Raw genomic sequence first — 23282 nt, forward strand, 5'->3', positions numbered from 1 at the left:
CATAACGCTGCCTCTATGAGGAAGAGGAGGAGTGGGGAGGCCTCTGTGTGCTGGTGGTAGACAAAACCCTGGATTCCCCCACTTTAACACCCCACTAAGACATCATTTCCCATAGAAACCAATTAAAAGCTCTTGGCAGATAACCTCACTGTCTCTGCGTTGTTTTAATAGCAGAATTATTCCAGCGTGTTAGTAGAGAACAGCACTCTTCCCGTTTCTGCACAAAATCTTTTTTTAGTAAAAGGATTAATCCCCGTTAACTAAACTTCTTCTGTTATTGCTGCTCTGCCTCTTGAGTTTTTAATTTCTTCCCACTACAGATACAGTGCACAAATACACAAACTGTGTTCAAAGGACAGATGAAATATTTATCTCTTCTGGAGCTAATCCAGCAATTTCTGGAGCTAATTTCTGCGGAGCTTAATTCATCTTTCATGTTCACCTTTCAACCTCTAATATACATCTTGTGCTTCAGTGGAACGATTCAGATGAATGCAGAATGATGTGTTAGATTGGTCTAGACCACATATGTCAAACTCGAGGCCCGTGGGCCAAATTTGGCCCACCATTGCTTCTTATGTGCCTGTCTGAATTCTAGACTAAACACTAAGTGTGCTTAAATATTACTTAATCAATCAAATCAATTTGGTTTTTATCTGTTTACTGCCAAATTATATCAATCAGTCCCCCTAGTTTCTTGCAAATTATCATGGAAATTCATGGAAACTCAACAAATCCCCACTTTTTTTGAACTAATAATTGGGAGTTTATTGCAACTTTTTCTCAAAAACTTTCTTACTTGTACTAAATAGCTGTTTCAGCTTTACTTGATCCCAGATTGTAGTCCATAATCAATGCAGAGAGTAATAAAAAGTCACATTTGCCAACATAAATAGGAGCAAATATTTCCAAATTAGTACCACAAACACTTTGATTTTTATTGCCAAAATCACAAAACAATTGTGAAATCCTGAAGGGACTGAAAAGATGTTCAATAATATTTCATTTTAAGAATTCATTGATATTTTAACATTTTCTGAACAGGTTTTATCAATACATTCTGTCACAACCGTCCCTTTAAGAGTATTCGTGATCTTGATTTGGCCCAAATCAAAAATGAGGTTGACCCCCCTGGTCTAGACTAATAGGTGAGTTGCTGTAAGTCCAGATCTAGTGAGACAAAATGAATGTGCACTGATGTTCTCCATGAAGTCTGACTGAACTTGAGCTGTTTAAAGTGAAGACACAGATACTAAAGTTCAGCCTCTCAGACTCTTTCTGAAGCGTCCGTCATTCTTGATTTGACATTTGATATTGCAATCTGTGGAAAACCAAATAAATCCAACAAACAGAACTAGAAAATTTCATTACTCCTGTCTTATCAGCCTGGATCAGCTCAGACAAGTAGCTGAAGGAGGGAGAGTTGTTGTTTTTCCCGGAGCGTTTTGAAGCACGATCTGATGCATGAGCTTTTGTGCCTGATTCACAACCTAGTTAGCTGCTTTGACACGGTTTGACTCAGCACTTCCCTCTGGTGTGCCATGATTTGTATTCATCTTAATATGCTGCAGTCAGAGCTGAGAGTATAAGTAACAGATTTAGAGCTGCTCTCATGCTAAAATTTCCCGACCGTGCATAACCGAGATGCAATAGGCCGGCAACTGTTCTCTGTGTGACTGCAAGTGGACATGACAGGACGGTCAGCCACTTTGATGTACGAATGCCACCCCCCTCATCGCCGGAGGACCTTATGCGATGCTCAAGAGATCTCAGAGCATCGCATAAGGTCCTCCGGGTTTGTCACTCGCTATTTTTCACATGCACGCAACACTAACATGGCTAATCAGAGAAATCAGGGCGAGGGAGAAGATCAGAGCGCCTAAACCCAAGTTTACAAGCTGCTGGTCAGAAATCAGATGTCTTTCTTACTCACAGTTGGTTTTTTTTAAACCAAAGGCTAATTAGATCTAATTAATGTCAATAATAAGATGCAGCATTGAACATTATTATCATCACTGTCATTCAGAGACACAAAGAGGGAACCTTCTGGACTCGAATCTTTCAAGCCAAGTGGTTTTATTAAGACACACATACTGATAAAATGCCTATAGCTGCCTGTTGTATTAGTTCAAACACCCAACATACATTAATACACATCAATGCACAAACTGTCTTGGCATTACAGCTAACATCTACTGTCTTCCTTATATCTGCTCTTGTTGGTTCAATTATTTGGATTTGTAGTGTTTTCAGTCAATATTCAGGGTCATAGGACTCTTTCATTGGAATTTTTGGGACTAAAGATGAATTGTTTGGAAACTGCTGCTGGGCAGAACTGATCAAGGCATTCTGGTGTTTTCACACCTGATAGTCTGATAGACTCAGTTCAATTGGGGACCAAAGGTGCAACCTTTGTTACATTTTCAGTTGGTTTGGTTTGCTTTCACTCTGCACTTTGTCAAACTAACCAAAGCTTTTGAAAAACATGTTCCCCTCCTCGCCTGTGGGGGCACTGCATCTAGAAAAACTGAAGGAAACAACACGAAAACCTCTGAAGAAAACACTGAGCGCAACTTCCTTCTTCACAAAATGTAAAAAAATAGAGTAGTGTTAGATTTTTGTAAGATTTCTCTTTTGTCTTTGGTTAAAAAAAACAAACAACAAATAAAAATGAGCTATTTCTCCTGCTAGAACTAGACTTATGTATTTGTTTTGGTTATATTTACCCAGAATGCCTTGTGCTGTAGTCTACTTTCTGCTTTTGGAATGGTTTCCAGTCCAAAAGCTAATTCCGCAGATTAAAAGAAAGCATTTAATCTGCGTTCAAACTGCACCAGAGTTTGCTTCAACTGAACCAAGACATAGGTTAGTAGGCAAACCAGAGTTCACTATGTTGGTCCGCATCAGATTATGGTTGTTCATTCACGGCTCCCCAAACGAACCGAACATTCTAGGCAAACAAACTAGAGTTAGATTAAAGTGGACTAAACAGGGACGGTGTGAATGCACCTTTATCGATTTATATGTTGTGGATTGTGTAATCCAGCTACTTGGTGAGCTCTGTTTTGTTGCAGCCTGACTTGAGCGAAGATATTTGCATGCTTGAAACAATCTGAGAATGCTCCATTATAAGCTCAGGGGAACGCGATGATTTCTCCAAGAACCTGTTGAGTTTTTTACTGTGGTTTGAAGGCAGTGTTAAGGGATGCATCAGCATACTGACCAACCTGCTGCATTTAGATTCTTATTGTCATTCTTGCAATATTCCAGACTGAATGTTCAGTGAAAGGCATCCCTATTAAATCTGACAGAAACTCCTCCTTTCCAGCTGCCCCTGTATGGATAGTTTTCCCCTGAGGGGGCTGGAGTGTGTATGCAAACAAGTCTGCTTCTAGTCATAAAGCAAAAGTCTATAAACACATCCTCCCTCTGCGGCTTACAGGTGTTGAAAGAGATATGTCAAATTCAATTTCTAGTCAGAACTAGTAAAAAAAACTAGTTGTTAAAGAAATGTCAAAGCTAGCGGTACCTCCAACCCTGGGTCGGGTTTACTGCGACTGTAACTGTGTCCTACTCAAAACAATCACGTCCCCACAAACGGTTATTCTCCGAACAACAGCGTGACGAGCGAAAAGTAAAATCCAACCAATTTGTAGTCTTTTTCTACAGAAAGCTGTAGAAAAAAAAATAAAAGTCTTGATTGGAGTTGATGCATCATGTGAATGTGGACATGACTCAGGAACTAAAGATACTCTTCTGTCCTAAATACCTGCAAGAACAAACAGAAGTCAGGTGTATCTGGGCCAGAACATGATGTGTCCTGCACTTTCCTCAAGGCAGAACTGCTAAGAGGGAAAAGAAGTAGGCCACAGTGTCCTTTCCCTCTCACCTTAAATGTACACTTGAATGCAGCACTCTGCATATTGTGCTTCGCAGCAGCAGCGGCGGCAGTATTTTGACATTTTTTAAATGCGACATATCCCCTGTTATTGCAGAACAAAGCTTTTTTCCCCTCCTTTTCTTACATGTTTGATGCCTGAATTGCACTGTGCCAATCATCCACAAAGCTATGATGATAGATACATTAGTTTTTCTAATTAATGCACGCATCCAAGACAGCTCTACCTTTGTAACAGTTCAGGAATTAACTTTACGTCCATGTTTGGAGGAGTGGGTGCAATATTTCAGCTCTCTGTGTATTGTGCACTTTTGGCTGGAAATAAATAGTGCCATTTCCTGACAGGTCTGGTGTAGCCTCACTATTTCGCTTTTCTCATGCAGCCAATTTGTTCCTGCCTCTGCTGCATTCCCTTTCCACCTCACATCATGCTTTAAATAGAGCCCTAATGTGTCCCTCTGCGAACAGTCGAAAGGTTAGTATGGCATTTTAACCCTGGAGCATGGTCTATTACTTGGACACACAGCTCAGTGGGTCACAGCTCAGTGGTTTGTAAAACCAGGTCCCACAGAAATGCGTCAAGATGTAGACATGTCACTTGTGTTTGGTGTTGAGGTTCAATTCTTCAGCTAAATGTTTTTGAAACTTTGTGAAAAAGGGGATTTTTGCTGCTATTGACAAACTTCTTGTTATATTTTCTTCCAGAAATGCCTACATTGGTCAAAAATTGCCCAACATTGATGAGAAAGAGACTAATATAGACACAAAATATGACTACTGGGAGTTATTGCTGCTTATGGTGGTTCTAAAAGCAGCTACACTGTTCTCATTCAAGATGCTGAAGGTTTATTTGCTTTCAAATCCAACTAAGGATAGTTTTGCTTTAAATACTCAAAGTCTCTTATTGCAGTCGACATTAGAAGAACCTTGATTAACAAATCCAAACTAATTGGTGAATTGTTGCAATCCAGAATCTGTCATGTTTAAACTGAGACGTTGGTTTCTTGAACTTGACATCTTACTGTACTTTTCTCCTGGCAAGTACTGAAAAGTATATTCTGCAAAACACCTTGTGAATTTGGGGAAACTTCCCAGTCAACACATGATACAATAAAACTGCAGTAGGTAGTTCTGAGAAAACCGTGAACTGTCTGAAAATTGGACAATCACACCGCACAGGTTCCTCTCTCACTGCAGAACTCAAAAAATTGGAAATTTTCCTGTAACATTCGGTTGTTTTTCCACCAATAGCACAGCTGCAGCATACCAGCAATAATAACTTTGAACAGTGGTACATGCAGCAAGCAGCGGGTACATGAGAATGATTGACACTTCTGAGACCTTTCTCAGGCTGGGTCTGATTGGTTGTTTCTTACTCAGAGTAGTGTAGTCCTGTAAATGGCATTAGGACGACTGGGAGGAGGATTTTTTCCCCCACATCTGTTTTATAGTAGCGTGTCAGGACTTAAATACGGTTTCAACAAATTTGTAAAAATACATTCTTATTAAAGTTACCTACTGCAGTTATAAAGTTCCAGTAAGTCACCATTAAGTCTGGGGAGAGTTAGAAATGTAACCAGCCAATTTTACAAAAGTTCTGAGGAAGTAACCTGTAAGTTCTGTTACAATTCTAAGAAAGTTACAGAAAGCACATTAAAGTTATGGAAAATAACCATTAGGCCTCAAGAGAGTTCCAGAATAAAAGCCAGTTATTTCAACAAATGTTCTGAAAAGTAGTAAGTAAAGTTCCAGGAAAGTAACCATTACGTTCTACTACAGTTCTGGAAAAGTAATTGGTAAGCTCCTTGAAATTCCACAAAAGTAGCTAGTTATCTCCACAAAGGTTCTGAAAAGTAAAGCTCCAGGAAAGTAACCATTAAGTCTCATGAAAGTAACGGGTAGATTAACAGATATTGATCAGGAAATTAGCCAGGGATAGGGTTAGGGAAACCCTACCCTAACCCTAACCCTGTGGGGGAAAAAAAAATACTGTACAGAATTGTCTAAGTTCTGGAAAGTATGAACCATATTATGTGGTTCAACTTTTTGTTTCTGTTCTGTGAAAACATGTTTTTCTGCACTTCTATCCCTACTTGTACAAGTGTCATAATTACATTAAAGATTTTCAGCATTCAGGACCAAAAGCAGCATTAAAGGCAATGTGATGGTTGATTTATCAGAGCCTGAAACGAAGAAAATAAATTCCTGAAGCTTGTTCTTCACTTCCTCCTCTGCTCCTCGTTTTGGCAGCATCTGTTTCATCCGCTGCTTTTCAGTGGAAATGTGTGGCTCAACTGACTACAATTTATTCAAGTGACTTCTTATGTTTTATTTAAATGTGGTTCTTGAATGCTAAATGTGCCACGACCTGTGACCTCATCACTGTACCTCTTTAAATCTAGCTGGTATTTAAAAAAAATCTGATTTCCTTTTAGTCAAACAGAAGAAGTAACTATGATTCTGCTGAGTGGTTTCAGGATATTTTGATGAATGTTTGAAGGGTTCATCACATGTAGTATAGCTTCACTGCAGGAATAACTCCACACTACGTTACCTTTGACTTTCAGTAACAATAATTATTAATAATAGGGTCAGAGAACGTATTCCTGCATGGTTCCTGTGTCGAGTTTCATTAACAAGTCGAGACGTTTGAATACACAATGTGCCGATTCAGGCCCAGGAGTCGTGAATCACAGTGACTAAATTATGCCAATACTGGGACCTGATGATGCGGCAGCCCTATAACACAGCAGAATGATCTCCTTTCACACACACACACACACACACAAAGGAGCCCGTCGCCACGGCAACGTCAGACGTTTTCACACGGTCCAGATGATGTTTCGTTGTGACAATGCCGTGCATCCGAGAGTTTCCATACTGCAGTGCAGAATTGTCCTCTGAAGCGTTCTCGTCTCGTCTCGCTCCCTCTTCATCTAGACAATCTTTAGATGTACGATTCGGACCCCTGTGGTGGTTTCCCTGCGCACAGAGGTCCAATTTCACATCTCTCAGCAGCGCGGCTCTACGTTTGTGATGATTGATTGCCATCATTTGAGCGGCTTTTTTTCACGTCACACTGTTTCGGTATTCTGTCCGCGCTTACATGCTTGCATGTGTCTGAGTTTGATGTAGTAAATAAATGGTGGAACTGGACTGATGAGGCAACAGCGGAGTCTAGAACAGTGATACTTTAAGAATCTTCTACGCTTAAAAGAATCCAGAGGTTTTCTGCTGCGTTTCCATTACAAATGCATCCAAAAATGTTATTTTGCAGTGTCTCCATTCAATAAGCGCAAATAAAATAAGTGTGATAATACAATAAGTCATTAAAAACCACGCCGCCATGATCCTCCAACTACTTCCTGTCTACTTCTTCATGGTTTGCACCAGTGGTAACATCCGGTTGTTGATCATGTGACTCGTGTGATTGCAGTTTTGCAAAATAAACCAATTTCCATACAGCCAAAAAGCCAGTTGCAGGCTGAGATTCACATCCCTGATCTGTGCTCTTCTTCTATCAGTTCAATTTAACTTAACATGTAACCATAGGAACAAGGTGTAGCGTAGGAGTGGCATTCTTCTCCAAGTCTGGTCTTGTTTTTGTTTTTAAGAAATGGCCGCCACATTAGTGCAACAACAAAAGCTTTAATGGCTGCTTTAATTTGTCAGCACAATGGCTCCTTTGTGTTGCCCTAAAAGCTGTCCAGCAGATGGAGAGTTGGAGAAAAAAACAAAACCCGGGTAATTAATGCGCGTGCAGAAAGACTCAAGATGGTACGGCCACATGACTCACCGCTGGAATTTGGTGTAAAGTTGCACCGGCACATCCTCCGCGTATCCAAAGCTCGCTCTCCATGGCCAATTATCAACCTCAGCCAAACTGCAAAGCCTTAAAGGACCCTGTGCTTCTGATGAATATTCATGCGACGCTCTGTTTGGAGAGGCCCCATTTAGACCGCGTTAGCGCTGGAGCATGCAAGGAGAAAATAATGATGCTCTGTGATGATAGAGATTTAAGTAAACAAATTCATCAAATGTAGCCCTCAGCTCGCTGCGCGGGCACTGAGGAGTTTGGGATGGCAGGGTTTTTTGTTTTCTCTTGTTTTCCCACTGGTTTCGCAGGAAACGACTTTCGCATGCAAATCTCTTACAGAGGCAGCAGTTTGCTGTTTCTTTGATAAATGTGGGAGTTTGGTTCAATGATCCGCTTTACTTACGGTAAGGCTGACATGACGCCTGTAATGTGTGAGGCATCAGATAAAAATAAAAGGTTTGCTCTAGGAGAACGGGTTTAATCCTTTCCTCTGGTGCAGCGCGTTGGGAAGAAGTAATTCAATTCAAAAACTCATCGATTTCTCTAGGGATACTTCTGGATTCACAGAGTGATGTAGTTTAGTTTTTACTATTATGGCTTACAGATTGGGCTGGGTGATCAAAAAATCAAAAAGTAATCAATTAATTAATTAATTATCGCTTAATTCAATTAATCGTTTAATCACTTCATTTGAATAATTGCTTAATTTGATTAACTGATTAAATTTGATTAATCAAATATTTGTTTTTTGAAGATATAATTTTTGGAATATCTGGATTTTTATTTTAATTTTTTCAAATGCACCTCTTGGCTTTCCAAACTTGTTTGATAAGCTTCTATTTACTTCCAAATCTAATATTGAATATTGGGGCCAAACTAAGTTTTTTTTTTTTTTTTTTTTGTAAATATGAGTATAAAGTCATAATATTAAAAAAATACATTATAATATTCAGAGAAAGAAAGTCGTAAGTTTTTGAGCTCCAATACCAAAAAATAACAAAACATTAAAATAAGGAATTTTGAGTATCTTGTGAAGTTATACTTTGGCATGTTTTACAAATAATACTTAATGTCCACTAGAAATACATCACATTTCCAACAAATTACTATCAGCATTGAAACAATTTGGCAAACAATTGTGACTATTTAGAAGAAAGAACCAACTGAAGTGCTCACAACAGGTTGTAACATTTTTCTTGTAATTTTAACGTTTTTACTGGTAAAATTGCATCACTATTTGCTATTGTTATGACTATTTTCAAAGTAAAACTGTAATTGTCATAAGCTTAATACTCCGTCATACAATTCAGAGAAGGGATGATTGAAATAAAAGCCACTTTTTGTGGGAATCTGACATAAAAACTGTTTTGATGTCTGCAGTTAATTTTATGATATAGCAAGAATGTGAGTATTCTTAGTTTTAAAATTGCTGTAATTTAAAAAAAAAAAGTGTCTTACAGTTTTTATTTTATTTTGAAGAACAATATTAAAGCTGATAAAATGCATTTGGATTTGATTTTTTTTGTAAAATAGTCAAAAAAAGCTCTTGTAATGATGTAGACGTCAAAAAAGAGCCTCAGAATCAGTATAAATCATTTCATGACTAGTTTTTCCCTGAACTGTGGTTCCTGAAAGAAAATAATATAAAAAACAATGTTTAAAATTACAAACCAAAGAAATTAAATCTGAATACATGTTATTTTCTAACTCAGTGAGATGTTTGTGAGATAATTGGGAACAATATTAAATAGAGTAAAAACAGGTGTACTTCCTGGACCTGCCAGCTCCGGCGTCTGAAGTTTCTTAGCCAAGAACAGCAGCGTCTTAACCAGGTTGTGTCTACACGAAGGATTAGCAGCATGCCATAATTTCCCACTGAGTGGAAAACTGGAGATTCACCTATCAGGGATTTTATGGCCAGTTTCTAATCTGCAATTTTTGTAAAGCTGCGTCCTGCCAACACGGCTTCCAGCCAATTCCAGTTCCCCTTTTGGTTTCCTAAATGACTGTAATTTTTTCTACTTTCTAGATTTATTCAAGTTTCAACCATCTGATTATTGTGAAGTAAATCTAGGATTTTATATCTTTATACATACATTGTGTATAAACTGTTGATGGTTTGATGATTTGTTTAATTGACTTTTGAGGGAAGAGGTAGACTTAAAAAAATAGGAAATTTCCCTCTTTTAACATTTCCAACGTATTTCTCAAAATTTCTGAATTTTTTCTACCAAATGTTTGACTTTTCATATTCTGAAGTTTCCAAGTTGTTATCTGCAGAAAACAATCTAAAAATTCAGAGATTAATCTAAAAATTTATCAAAAAAATTCAGTTGGTTTTATCTACTTAAAATTATGAAATATCCATTTTCCATATTTTCCTCAGAAATATTCTAAGATTAATCCAAATATTTTAGAATTTCTAGCAAATTTTCTACTTTTCAAATTCTGAAATCTCCAAGTTGTTTCCTAGAAAATGGCTGATATTAATCTCAAAAAGTAGAAATTCACTGCTCTTTCAGTTGTATCTTAAACACGCCGTCTTAGCAGTGTGAAAGTGAACCTCAACAGCTGAAAACATAAAAAACTTTTGCAATTTTGATCCCCAGTCACACCGAATCTACCGGACCATCAGATGCCAAAGCACCCTTAGTTTTGTCTGATTTCTTTTCTGAATAATCACATCCCTCATGATTCTCAAACACTCAAATCTGCTTTGATTTTCACAAAAAGCTTCCCAATCAGCATCATCTTAGAAGTTGAGCTGCTGGAGATGAAACAAGCTCCTTTAACGCTCCGGTTCCAGCCAGACCTTCTCCCTTCATCGCCATCCAAGGCTCATGGCCTTCCCTCCGCTGATCAAAGGAACATGTATCATGGTGAGACTATCAAAGAATATCAGAAAGATAAATACGGCCTATGAAAAATGTCAGAATAAAATTAGGATAAATGTTACAGTAGGTTTCTCTGGTGCTGCTGACTACTACACACCATGAAATGTGGCTTACTAGAAGCCTAAAATATTCAGTAATCACGAGGGAGGAGAAGCTGCTGCAAAGCAAACTGTTTCTTTAATGCAGGGCCTTTAATGATCCTGGTTTCACAAGCACTCAGTCGTATACTTCTGCCGTTGCCCGTGTGGATATTAAAGTGATGTAGTGAGCACTCAAGCATGTAGTCCTCATACTTTAAAACAATACCTTTCTGCAGATGCTGTAAAGCTTCCATGTTGTTGTGTTCGGCGTTTATGCAAATGGAAACCTGTCAGCAAAATCAAAGAAGACAGTTTGGATGAGAAGATGGAGTATGTTCAGAAGATAAAACAAGAAATGATTGATGCCTGACCCCATTGATTCTGTCCAAGACGATGCGCTGACTCTCAGATGTGCTTCGTATTAACATTTTCAGCTTTTCTCATTTCTCAAAGGACAAAGCTTTGCTTTCATACTCGCTCTCCCGTCTCCCTTTTAATTTGATATTCAGATTGCAGCCGCTGCAGAAAGAGGCCCGTGTGACAGAACCTTGGCAGTATCTCGAGCTGTTTCAGGGGGAATACCGACAAAAACATTGGAACTCAGTCATGTGGACTGAAGCTTGAGCATTATATGAATGATATATTCTGACAGATTGAGATAATCAGGAGACAGACGAAAGAAAGCAGCCGATGACGGCGCAGATTCTTTTATCCGCCTAACTCATGTTTGTGTGGCTTCAGGATTGATTCTGGGAGAAACTTCCTGGAAGATGGCAGAAGTGAAAGGAGAGAAGTTTGTTTTGGTAGCTAATCATAGCTAGCCAGTTGTAATTTTCAAGTGAAAGCTTTGTTATATAGCAAAGTTTCTGTTTTTGTCTCCTGTTTTGTTTCTGTCTTGTTCCTTATGAGCTCCAGTATGTGTTGCACCTTTCATGGCCTTTACAGATTTCTTCTGGTTTTACATATTTTGTCACATTCACCTGGTTTAGATTAATCAATCTCTGCCTTTTAATGTTTTTCCACAGGATCTCAATCTGATCCAAGTCAGGACTTTGACTAGGAACCTCAAAAGCCTTCATTTTGTTTTAGGCATTGTGATTATTGTTCTGTTGCATAACCACTTTGCTAAAAATAACATCAAAATCTTATGGTAGAGAACAGAGTTTATTGAGTTATGGTGGGTTTACAGGTTAGTTCAAGTAACTATTCCCAAAAAAAGGTGTTTGCAGCCGTTTTATCACCGGTAGTACTTTGATATTTACAGCAGTTTTTGGGAAAACAACCCACTTTGCTAAATAAGTTTAGTTAAAATAAAATAGTTAAATAGTAATAGTTAGTTAAAACAAAAATAATACATTTAGTGTTAAATAAACCGTCAAATACAAAATGTATGCACTCTAAGCAAGTATAAAAACCTGATCAATGTTAAATTAAATTACATAAAAGATCATTTGGTTTCGATGAACCGTATGTCTGACTGGAGGTGAATTTCTCCCCACCTTCAACAAGCTAAAATAATGTTAGCTAAAATGCTAATAATAACATGTTGACTACCATTAAATCACAAGTTGAAATCACTCAAAAAATGCAAACGCTAATAATAGCATGTTGACTAATGTTAACTTTGTATATGTGGTATTAAAACTGTTGTTTTGTAGCTAAAATTAATTAGAATGCTAATGTTAGCATGAGTGCTAACATTAAAGAATTTGGTTAATTATCCATTAATTAAATTATTAAAAGGGGTGAAATAAATTATATATAAAATTAAACTGCAAGATCTTGATATCTATTTTTACCAGCTTGTGTTTGGCACCATTATGGTTGCTAGGCAGCTGGACCTGTGCTGGGCTTGGCGTCAACTAAGCACTTTGCCACTGTCGAATGAACGAATGATATTAGCTTACTGCTAGCATACATTTAGCATACTAGTAGCAGCTTATAAACTAAATTTGGCAAAAATGCTAATGCTAGCTAAAACGCTAATGGTTTATGCAACTTTTTAAGATGCTATTGCTAATGAGACGCCATCATTTCCCAATCTTAGAAAGAATCAGGCACCGCTGTGATTATATTAGCCAACTGAAGGTGTGGAAGTTGATGTTCCCATGTGTTTTTATCCATATTTGAGATTAGTTTTTTTTCCACATGCATCAATGCTAGTTTGGAAGTCATATAAATAATTCACGGAACATCCTGATAAGGTAGTATCATTTTAAATAAGTGAACGCAGTAAAAATCTTTGTGAAGTCTTAGTAGCTGGTGTAGCAGTTACCACTTTGAGTTAAAATGCCACCAAATTAGTCTTTTTCCCCTCAGTTTTAGTTTCTATCCTCCTAGCTGAACTCTGAGGCATGAAGTGAATCTTCACGTTGAACCTTGACTCCATGGCATTAAGTGGTATTGCATCGATCAATGCATCAAGCCCTATTGACATCAAAGGCATTAGGTTGCCTCCCCATTAGATAAGTGCTTTGCATTCTGCGCGCCCCCCCAGCGCAGTAGCAGCGCTCTGCGAGGCGAGGCTCGATGCATTCAGTTCAGGTGACAGCCCAGCAGTATGATCGGTCCGGTTTATTGACCGTAGTGGGGATTCTCTGCAGATTATCTACTTGGGGGAATCCAGGGTGAACTTGAAAGCAGAACGGAGTCATTGTTGTTGTTGTTGTTTTCATTTGAAGAGGAATGCATTCCCTAATCTTCCTCATTCTTGGTGGTTTTATGTTACACCCAGAGATATTTTTAGAGGTGACCACTTACTGAATACTGAGGCTGAGGATTTTCTCATTTTATCTTTGCATTACTAATCAATCAAAAACCTTTAAAACACACAACTAGAGTTGTAAAGGAAATCTGGACTACAAATATTAGTAAAGATAGAGGTGAAGGAAACTGATTGTAAAACAATTTTCAATTTGTATTTGGTCTCAAAATTTCACCGTCTTGATTTTATTTAAATTGCATTATAAAATGGAGGCATCTTACATTTTGTGTCCATTTGGTTCATTTTCTGTTTGTTTTTTTGCAGCTGATCCTTTCAAAACTGGAAGCAGAAAGCCTGATGAATGGCATAGATAATCCAGATTACAGAAAGCATTGAAAGAGTGCAGTTAGACTCAAAGATTTCAATTTAAAATGATTTTCATTCAAGATAGACTGTTATTTCTGGTTGGAAATGAGCAAAGGATGTCTCAAAATTAAATAAAAGTATGGTAAAATATTAATATATATAATTCATGTGTGTTTCTTTGCATTATTAAGAATGGGTTGTTGAAAATTATGTATATTATTCTGAAAAATATTTCTTAGAATTATATTGGAGCTTTTATTTTATAATTGTTGACCAGTTTTTTGTCTTATTTGGGCAAAAAAAATATGGATTTGCGTTTTCTTGCTGCAGCCTCAGTCAGATATTTATTAAATCAGGACTTTGACTGGACCGTTCAAAACATTCAGAAGAAACATCTTTGTTTTTTTTGATGACTGGACAAGTCTCTTTTGGAAGTTGACATGTCTTGTTAAGCATACATCCATTATTCTAAAATTTTAAATTGGTTTCATATTTCACTGAGTACTGGTTGTGTTTTCTTACTGTTTCACACACAACATCTAAATCTGTTCTTGTAACATTATTGAGTGATTTTGTTTATTTTGAGTTTTCCCTAAATATGCATTTTATGGAGACGTCACAAATACTGTGATGTTTTAATCTCACCTTTTGTCTTTTTCCAATATTAAATCTTAGAAACGTGGTGACATCAGAGCAGGTGTTGGGCTAAAATCACTGGTCCTGAGTTGTGGGACCAATTCTCTCCAAACAGAAGAGAATTGCAGGAGAGTTGAAATTGTTTCTGCTGATCGATGGCTCCTCCTCCTCCTCTTTCTCTCTCATACGCTCTTTGTGCCAGGAGCAGCCACTGTGATGATGATTAATAAAAAATGTCTCATGAAAATTACATTACCTCAGGATTCATAATTAATATAAAAATATGACTACACAGCCTAACTTTGTATTCGTTTCTACATGCTATAGATGTTTTTGTGATCTTCCTCTGTGTGCTGTCATTTGTTTTCCAGACAATTTTATGTTATTGCATCGTCTGAAGGTATCCTCTTTGTGCTTCACCTCCTCTAACCTTTTGTCTCTTCAATCATTCTCTGCATAAAAATATGTTTCTTACAGACTTTAATTATCATAACTGAGATTTTGATTAAAATTTCCTATGCAATCACCAATACAAGAGGTAAGAAATAATCAGAAATTTTTCATAAAATGAGCTGGATGGTGAAACCCTGGTTCAGAACGATGACATCATGCTAATGTCGACTTTAAAACATCAGAGTTTTCTGATTGCTTTATAATATTTACGTACTTTGTAATTAAAATGAAAACCGATCAGTTTGTATAGAAAGTACCTTTATTTTTTATAAGTAATTTGATGCTAACTAGATGTATAAAGTATAAAATAGCATTAAAAGGGCAAGGATTAGGAACAATTTTTCTGTCATAATTCGAGAGCACACACATTTTCAGTCTGAAAGCAACATTTAATGTCTTTTGTTCTCAAAACTTTAATACTTTTGCTTAAATTTTCAGTTTGAAAGCAAAACTTCATGTCTTACTTCTCAAAACCTGTAAATGCTTGTGCTCAAAACTCCTGCTCTCTTTCAAATATTCACTCTGCTCTCTCAAACCTTTCTCCTCATGCTCAGAGCTAGTCTCTGCTCGGATCAAATCTCCGCTTGCAAATCTCTCTACTCGCTTGCGAATAATTTTCTGCTCTCGCTTGTAACAAAAAAGTACTGTTGCCTGGCAACTTGTCAGCCAATAGAATCCAACTGTTGTACTGGGTGTGTTTGTTTCCTTCTAGTGGGTGTGCCTGTGTGGCTACTATCGATTAGATTAGATAAAAAGAGCTAGATAGATAGATAGATAGATAGATAGATAGATAGATAGATAGATAGATAGATAGCACACTGCCGGTGAATATGTAGTGTAACACGGAGCAAAAAGCTGAGGTTGTTTCTCCAGTGGGCGGCGCAGGTCGCTACAATCAATAGTAGCCACACAGGCACACCCACTAGAAGGAAACAAACGCACCCAGTAGAAAACTTGCATTCTATTGGCTGAAAGGTTGTCAGGCGATGGTACTTTTCTGTTCCAATCGTGAGCAGAAAATGTTTTGCAAGCGCGTTGAGCTCATTAAGATTTTTACACTAGAAAATAAAAAAATTGGTAAGATTTTGTGGTTTTGCATTTTTTATTTTTATTTTTTTTACAGAATTTGAAGCAGTTGAACATATGGAACATATTTACAGACAAAGAAGATTTTTCATGTTAAAAGCAAAATGTATATTTTTTGTACAGTTTTTACTACTCTGAGTGGACAGTGGCCATTTTTAGAATCTGTGTACTCCATTTAATGATTAATTCAGTGGTTCCCAAAGATGTTCTGCCCCCCACCCCCTATGGATTACAATAAAATCCCCCCAAAAAAGAAATAAAAATCAACTGGGCAGACACATTGTTCAACCAGACATAAACCTATACACAAATTTTGATTTCAAACTCCACTGAAGTTTATTTCACACTTCAGGTAGCAACAAAACTACAACCATCTTTACTGTGAAACACTTTTGTGTAACTGTTTTTTTTTTTCATTCATACTGCTTGCAATGGCACTGCGCCCCCTCTAGGGTGTCGCACCCCACACTTTGGAACCATTGGATTAATTGATCACTAGATTGGTTGACAACTAATTTGATTATTAGTTTCAGTCCTAATTGAGTAATCTGAAGGATAGACACGACCAGCATTTTCTCAGCTCTTCCTGTTTGGGCTTCTTGCATGCCGCTGTCAGTCTCACACTTCCTGTGCACCTCGACTCGGGCTTTCTGCCAACAGCAGCTTCCCTACAGGAGACAAACACCCATCGACGAGGTTCTCCGTGTCTACTCAGCGCCGAGTCCTGCTGGGTCAGCAGATTGTAGCACCCAGACAGAAAAAAGAAGCTTGTCGTTCTCCCATTACGTGGTGATAAAATATAGAAGCTGGCTTTCCGCCGAGGCTTTGGATGCATCTGGCTGTGGTCTTTAGCGCAGTGTCCAGAGAAACCTGAGAGTGCTGGATGGCGCCAGCATGCTGCGCTGTAAAGATGCTGGTTTCCTCCCAGGCCTCCCTCACCACCATCTAACTGTTGTTTTGTTTTCCTAAAGCGCCACTTGACTGTGAAACGTTGCAGCTTACAAAAACGTTCAGTGATGCTTCGTTGATTGCTGTAATTTTCACATCAGAGTCTCAGACAGAGGTTCCTAAGGTCTTTGGTATTCACTGAATATGTTTCTGCGTAGAAGTCGGGTCTTGTGGTTCTGTGAGAAAAATGGTGACTCTTTGGCTGGAGGTTATATTTAATATTTGACCGGAAAAGCAGTTCATCAGAAGCTGCACTGATTTTTTGTTTTGTACTTTTAAAGGTGACGTATAATGCTTCCTTGAACAGGTTGGGATAGGTTTACATATTCATTACAGTTTTTGCCCCAAATCATTCTTAGACAATGAGATTTCTGTTGACTCAGTTCTGTCTATTTTGAGCTGTTTTAGGGTGTCTTGTCACGTTAAATCCAAATGAACTGGCCATTCCCTCCAGCTCAACATTTACACTCGCACATACTGTAAAAATGGCTGCAAACCTATGTGCAATTACACAACCATAAAACTTTAAAAAGCAGAAGTGGAGCCTCCTGCACAACAAGCAAGAGTACAGCAAGTTGTTTCTGGATGATAAGTCAACAACAAAACACTTGTATTTTCCAGCAGCCATTGTACAGAGCATATAGTGGGTGATCAAACGTTTTAGAGTTCATCTTGGGTTGCTAGGTAATGGGCTGTGCTTCTCTGGGGTTGCTAGGTAATGGCGGAGTGCCTGTTGATTTGTGATGTTACATTCCGGAGGTTTTTGAAACGGATCATTTCACAGACACTAAAAAATATTAAGTTATTGCCAAAAAAAACCCAGCTGGGTGGGTTTTTTAAAGCACTCAGGCTGTTTTCAGAAGCAGTTGAGGCACAAGTGGAACCAACAAGAGCGCTTCAAGTGGTTTCCGGCTGACCAGACCTGCTGGAGTTCCCCTCGGGTTGCTAGGTAACGGGCAGAACTCTGCTGGGGTTGCTAGGTAACAGACTGCGCCTACCGCTGATTTGTAACGTTACATTCGGGAAGTTTTTGAAACTGCTAATTTTCCAGACACCAAAAAAAAAAAACATTTAACTTATTGCCACAAAACATTTATTTTTTTTTTTTTAAATTAATCTAATTATTTTAAGAACTTTGGCTGCTTTTAGAACCAGTAGAAACCCAAATGGAAGTTCCAAAATGTGAGTTTTGTTTAATAGGTCCCATTTAAGATGTCGTGAAACTATTTATGTGCTGCGGTACGAACTTCTCCTCCTTCATTGTTCAGCAGAGGCGGTTTATTCTATGCTGCCTGTATAATAGGACTTGCATTTGCTTCCTACATACTTCTTCCTGCCAGCGTGTGTGGGTGCCAGGCCGCCACAGACAGGGATCGCTACAGGAAAACACTACATCCACAGCAATTATCCTCTTAGCACGTAGCGATGTCTCCTCCTCAATCTGAAAAGCGGCTCCTTTCAGCCGGACCGGCCTTGAAAAACCAGGGTTCCTTTTTGTTTTGCTTCACATTTAGTGCTGACTCATACTTTGTGGAAGCGCTGCCGTCATGGATCAATGGTTAGAAAGAAAAAAACACTCAATGTGATCGGTCGCTCATTAGATTTCTCCCGATAGTAACATTTTCTTACTTTTACTTCAAAAAGTCATGATCAGCGTCACATCTGTGGGTCGTATGAGAGGCAGAGCGCTTCTTAGTGACGACAGATTCACGTTTAGTTTTGTTTAAGTCATAATTTGGCTGGGTCTCAAGAAATTAACCTTTTACTGATTTAAAATATATGGATTGATGGATGGATGGTTGGATACTCAGATGGATGGATGGATGGATGTCCCAGGTTAATCAATAAATCCCCCAATATCTCAGTGTGATAAATAAATTGATTATCTGAAACCAGAATGAATTGAAGCCGTTAAATCACTCGTCTGTAAACAGTTGTGACATTTTCTCCTCCCCGTTTTTGTTTCTTTTCTTTTTTCAGATGAAATCATTAAATATTCCTTGAGAGAAAACAAAGAGTTCATGCTCAAATTTCTTCCTGATAAACTTGGAAGAATTTGATTAAAGTGGAGTGTAAATATTGAACTGTTTTTTTTAAAAAGTCAAGCGCTGCTAAATGCTGCTCTGGCGTCTTTATCCCGTCCGGTGAATCCCTGCTTTCATCATGTCTCTGAGTCAGAGGAAAAAAACGAATCCTTTAAAAGAAGAAACTGCTGAGTGTGTGAACCCTGCTAGCTGTATTTACATGTTCTCACACTTCTCTTAATCCCTTTTCTAATGCCACACAAAACGCAGCGTTGATGGTACTGTCTCACAGAGTCAGAACGAGGGGGAAATCAGAGCCGGGCCTTATGGAGGGATTAGCTGCGCACAGAAGTCTGAAATAGGAGAATCCACACCGGATTATCCTGATTTCCAGACAACACAGAAACATCAAGGCAACCGGAAGCTCTACCTACAGGCTATCGGTCTGCTCAGAGCAACCGAGCGTGTTGGTTTTTGTCTTTTCCCTCTTGATTGCTTCCTGAAAAAGAGCTTAAAATCCCGTTGAAATCGTGACGCTGCTGGAGTCGCCGTCCGCCCTGCTGTGGCCACATCTGCCCGGACCACTGCTACACTTGCAGACTTGCACCCCGGGTTCAAATCTCAATCAGGAGCATGGGATGCCAGGAGGGGGCCGGCGAGTGGAAGCACATCATCTGTGCAGCGCGGCTGATTTCTCTGACTTTCGTCAGTGCCCGCGCATGAGATCAGAAGCTTTCCATGCATTGGGAGAAGGGGAAAATGTTCGCACACATCTTTTCAGACCGTAGATGTTTGATAAGACCGAGACCAGAAACCACTTTGTGCCTGAACTGGCAGTATGCCCAAAGTCGGCTGTGGAAAATCTTGCTTTCACAATGCAGCTCCTGCAGACTAGCAGCAGCAATTAGCAACACCATACAAACTACTTCTTAGTCCCACACTCTGAAGAATGTTTGTGAATGGCTAAATGGAGAAATGCTGTTGTGAGGAGCAGGAGCTTCTCAAAGAGACAGAAGTCCAATTTCAAGGCACCAAATTGCAAAGTCAAATCTATTTAGTTATGTTTTTTCCTACGCTTTGAACCATGCGGCTTTCATGTGGATTTTTTTTCAACCACCAGGAGGCTCCTTAGCAGGAAGTGAATCATTGGAAGTCTTTGATTTCTTTGGAAATCAAAGAAGAAAATTGTGATTTTCATTTAGAACAAGCACATGCTAGCAGCAGGCACGACAGAGAAAGGTTTTCAAACTCATACCCCCTCATCATGGAAAGAAGAAGAAGTTCATATGATGCAACTTTTAAGTTGAAGGCTATTGGTCTGGTAGTACAGATACCAGCGGCTTATATATGTACGTTTCCAGTTTTAAAAAAAAAACATTTGTGGGTGCGGCTTATAGTGAGGTGCGCTCTATAGTCCGGAAAATACGGTATGTAATTTTTATACCAGGCACATATCTTTATGTGCCTGGAAAATATACAATACCTCCCCTTTAAGTTCTATTGTTGCCCAAGCTTTAATGCTGCCTCAGTATTTCTACATTACATTTTTAGTTTGACGTTGTTTGTTCTGTTAAAATGTCAAATATCATGTTGGAACCAAACCTCATTTTGTAATAGCTCAGTGTTTCCTGACTCTGCTTCTGTCTCTGTTTCCTTACAGTAAACTTTGATCACTTCCAGATTTTGCGGGCAATCGGAAAAGGGAGCTTCGGAAAGGTAACGCAGGTTTTTTAATGTTTCACCTTTTACCCACCACGTTCATTATCTCTCTTCCTGAACGGTAAATCCCATTGTGGTGCCTAGAAGAGTATTTTTCTGTTTCAACATGATTATTTCCTTAAAATCAATTTGAAGAGAGTAAAATTTACTTTTCCATCTCACTCTGCCGGCTTCTGGGAGTTCTGACCCAGCGTCTCAGTTTAATTACCGAGCAGCGCTCCGCTGTGGCTGCATTTGTCTTCATCTGCTGGGTTGGATCTGGCTGGAGGGAGAAACGTGCCGTTTCTCCGGTGTTTGTGGGCATTCTCACTCCCAGCGGCGGCCACAGGTGTTCGGGTCATCATCGGTGGACTTTATGGATTAAAAAATGCCATTTTTGATCAACATTAGTTTTTAGTCGTGTGTGTGTTGCGGGCTTTAATGCGTTTTCATCAGCACACAATTGGACTCTGGAGGTCTGAGTAGTTTATTCTAATTTTAAATCCCAAACATCTCTGCTAATATTTGTTCATTATTCATTTGTTTGTGATACTCTCTTCTGTCCCCTGGATATGATGAACGCATTAACATGTGAATTTATGTAAATTTATACTTATTGCTTTGTTCCCTGCAAGTTGTTTTCACCTCCTTTGCTATACAGAAGGGAATCTTCAGCAAAATAAGATGAAGAATATGTTAAAATAAGAAAAATATATTGAACCCACTGGTGACCTGTCCATGGAGCACCTCACAACCCTGCAAGGATGTGCAGGATGTTTCCTAAACTGCTGCCCAGAGTAGAGAATATAAATATTATTTAGTGGTGTAATGAAGTCAGTAACTTAATCAGCAACGTTTTTCACGGTGGAGAGGCAAGGAGCTTCAGCACACAACAGATAAAAAGTTTAAAGTTTTCAGCTTTTAACCTCCACCTGCCAGAGAATATATATAATTAAGATACTTAATCGCCCAAATGAAAGACCCAGAGTTGAAAATTTGTGAGAAAAAAACTCAGAAACTTTAGATTAATCCAAAACTTTCTTGAAAAAACTTGGAAGTTTCAAAGGTTTAAAATGTTTTTACTTTTGAAGCTCTGAAATTAAAAATTTTTTCTAGAAAATTTCTGAGATTAATTAAAATATTTCTGAGTTTTTTGATGGAAATTTATTCCCATTTTGTTTCTATCTACAATAGCCCTAATATATGATTCTCAATTCAAATTTTGTGCTGAAATCCTTTTTATTCCCACGATTGTGCTAGTAATTAAGTTGCAATCGCAATCAGACTTCTGTGTGAATGGTTTGTGACCCAAATGTACTGAAATACATGTAGTGCACTGTTTGCAGAAGTAGCAATGGATGGAGCCGTTTATGGATTGATTTTAAAGTTTATGGGAGCGATGGGAGCCAACAATATTGTCATAAAACCATAAGAACAAGAAGGAATCTAATAAAAAGAAAGCACGATTAATAGCAATGGCCTTTTGGTGCAAAAATATGGTGCATTTCTCTTTTTTTTTTGTGGGCTCTAGTGTCCCTTATTTTTTGAAAGTAGGCTGACAGGGAAGGGGAAGAAGAGGGGGGAAGACATGCGGCAAATGTCGCCGGGTCCGGGAGTCAAACCCGTGACGGTCGCGTCGAGGACTCAGGGCCTTAAAACGTGGGTTGCACTAACCGCTACGCCACCACGGCACGCCCAATATGGTGCATTTCTCACAACATAACTGTAAAATTCAGAGTTTGAAAACTTCATATTATATATTCGATTTAGTTCCACATATGGAAGTGGCAAAAGTCAAATTTTGGGGGGTTGAAAAGATCAGAATTGATCTAAGTGGCATGATTGGAAAACTGTCTCTTGTATTTACTCAAGTTACCATTTTCTTGCTGTTTACTATATTATTTATTTAATCTGAAACATTTAAATGTGACAAAACACGAGAAATCCACAAGGAACCAAACAGCCATAATGTTGGATACACCAGTGCAACTGGGGGAAAAAAGGTTGCACTCCAGAGACTTTTAATCACATTTGAGAGCAAATTAGTTGGACTCTGGTGCCCTGTAATATTCATGCAATGAATCCAATTAAGTGCAGCAGGATGCTTCCTGATCTGTAGGAAGATAATGGTAAAAATGTGTCAGCTTAAAGTATTTGGTGGAAAGTTTCACCGGTGTTTCCGTCTTTTTCAGTCTGCTCACAGAGACCTCCAGATGAGGTTCGCCCTTGCTGCTGGAGGTGACCTCATTTGATGTTTCGCGGCCACATGCTGTGCTCCTGCTGCGTCTGGGCAGCTAACAGCATCACTCTTTAGTTTCCCATAAAACACATTTAAGGAAGAGAAGATGCAGTTTGAAATAAATTAGATGTTTGAGGCAAACAATGATGTGGAAAGTCATTATATTTCCAGAAGAGTATTAATCCTGCAAAGCTGTTATTTTTGCATCATGAAAAACAGATTTAGTTTCTGTAACACGCTGTAAAAAAGACCTTATGTAGTGCAATGAAACACAGTCTGTGGTCCATAGTTTATGTAGGTGCTCCAAGAAAAAAAAGATTTTAAAGGCCTTGAGTAGTAGTAGCTGTTGTTTGTGTTTGCTTGCGAAGGAGTGAAAATGAGTGTTGTGGGACTCGTTCTTGCATAGCAGGGAGTCGTGAGCCGCAGGAGGGGGAATGCC

At 38.6% G+C, this 23282-nt stretch overlaps 1 protein-coding gene across 1 annotated transcript in view; it reads left to right on the plus strand.

The window, feature by feature from the left end:
- The window catches only part of stk32c (serine/threonine kinase 32C), a 97531-nt gene that overhangs the window by 9323 nt on the left and 64926 nt on the right, over window positions 1–23282 (plus strand). The window contains exon 2 of the mRNA XM_014469477.2: window positions 20567–20622. Coding sequence (XP_014324963.2) covers window positions 20567–20622 — 56 coding nt within the window. The remainder of the gene's footprint in view (window positions 1–20566; window positions 20623–23282) is intronic.

Source organism: Xiphophorus maculatus, chromosome 22, assembly GCF_002775205.1.
Source record: "Xiphophorus maculatus strain JP 163 A chromosome 22, X_maculatus-5.0-male, whole genome shotgun sequence".
In the NCBI taxonomy this organism is placed as follows: domain Eukaryota; kingdom Metazoa; phylum Chordata; class Actinopteri; order Cyprinodontiformes; family Poeciliidae; genus Xiphophorus; species Xiphophorus maculatus.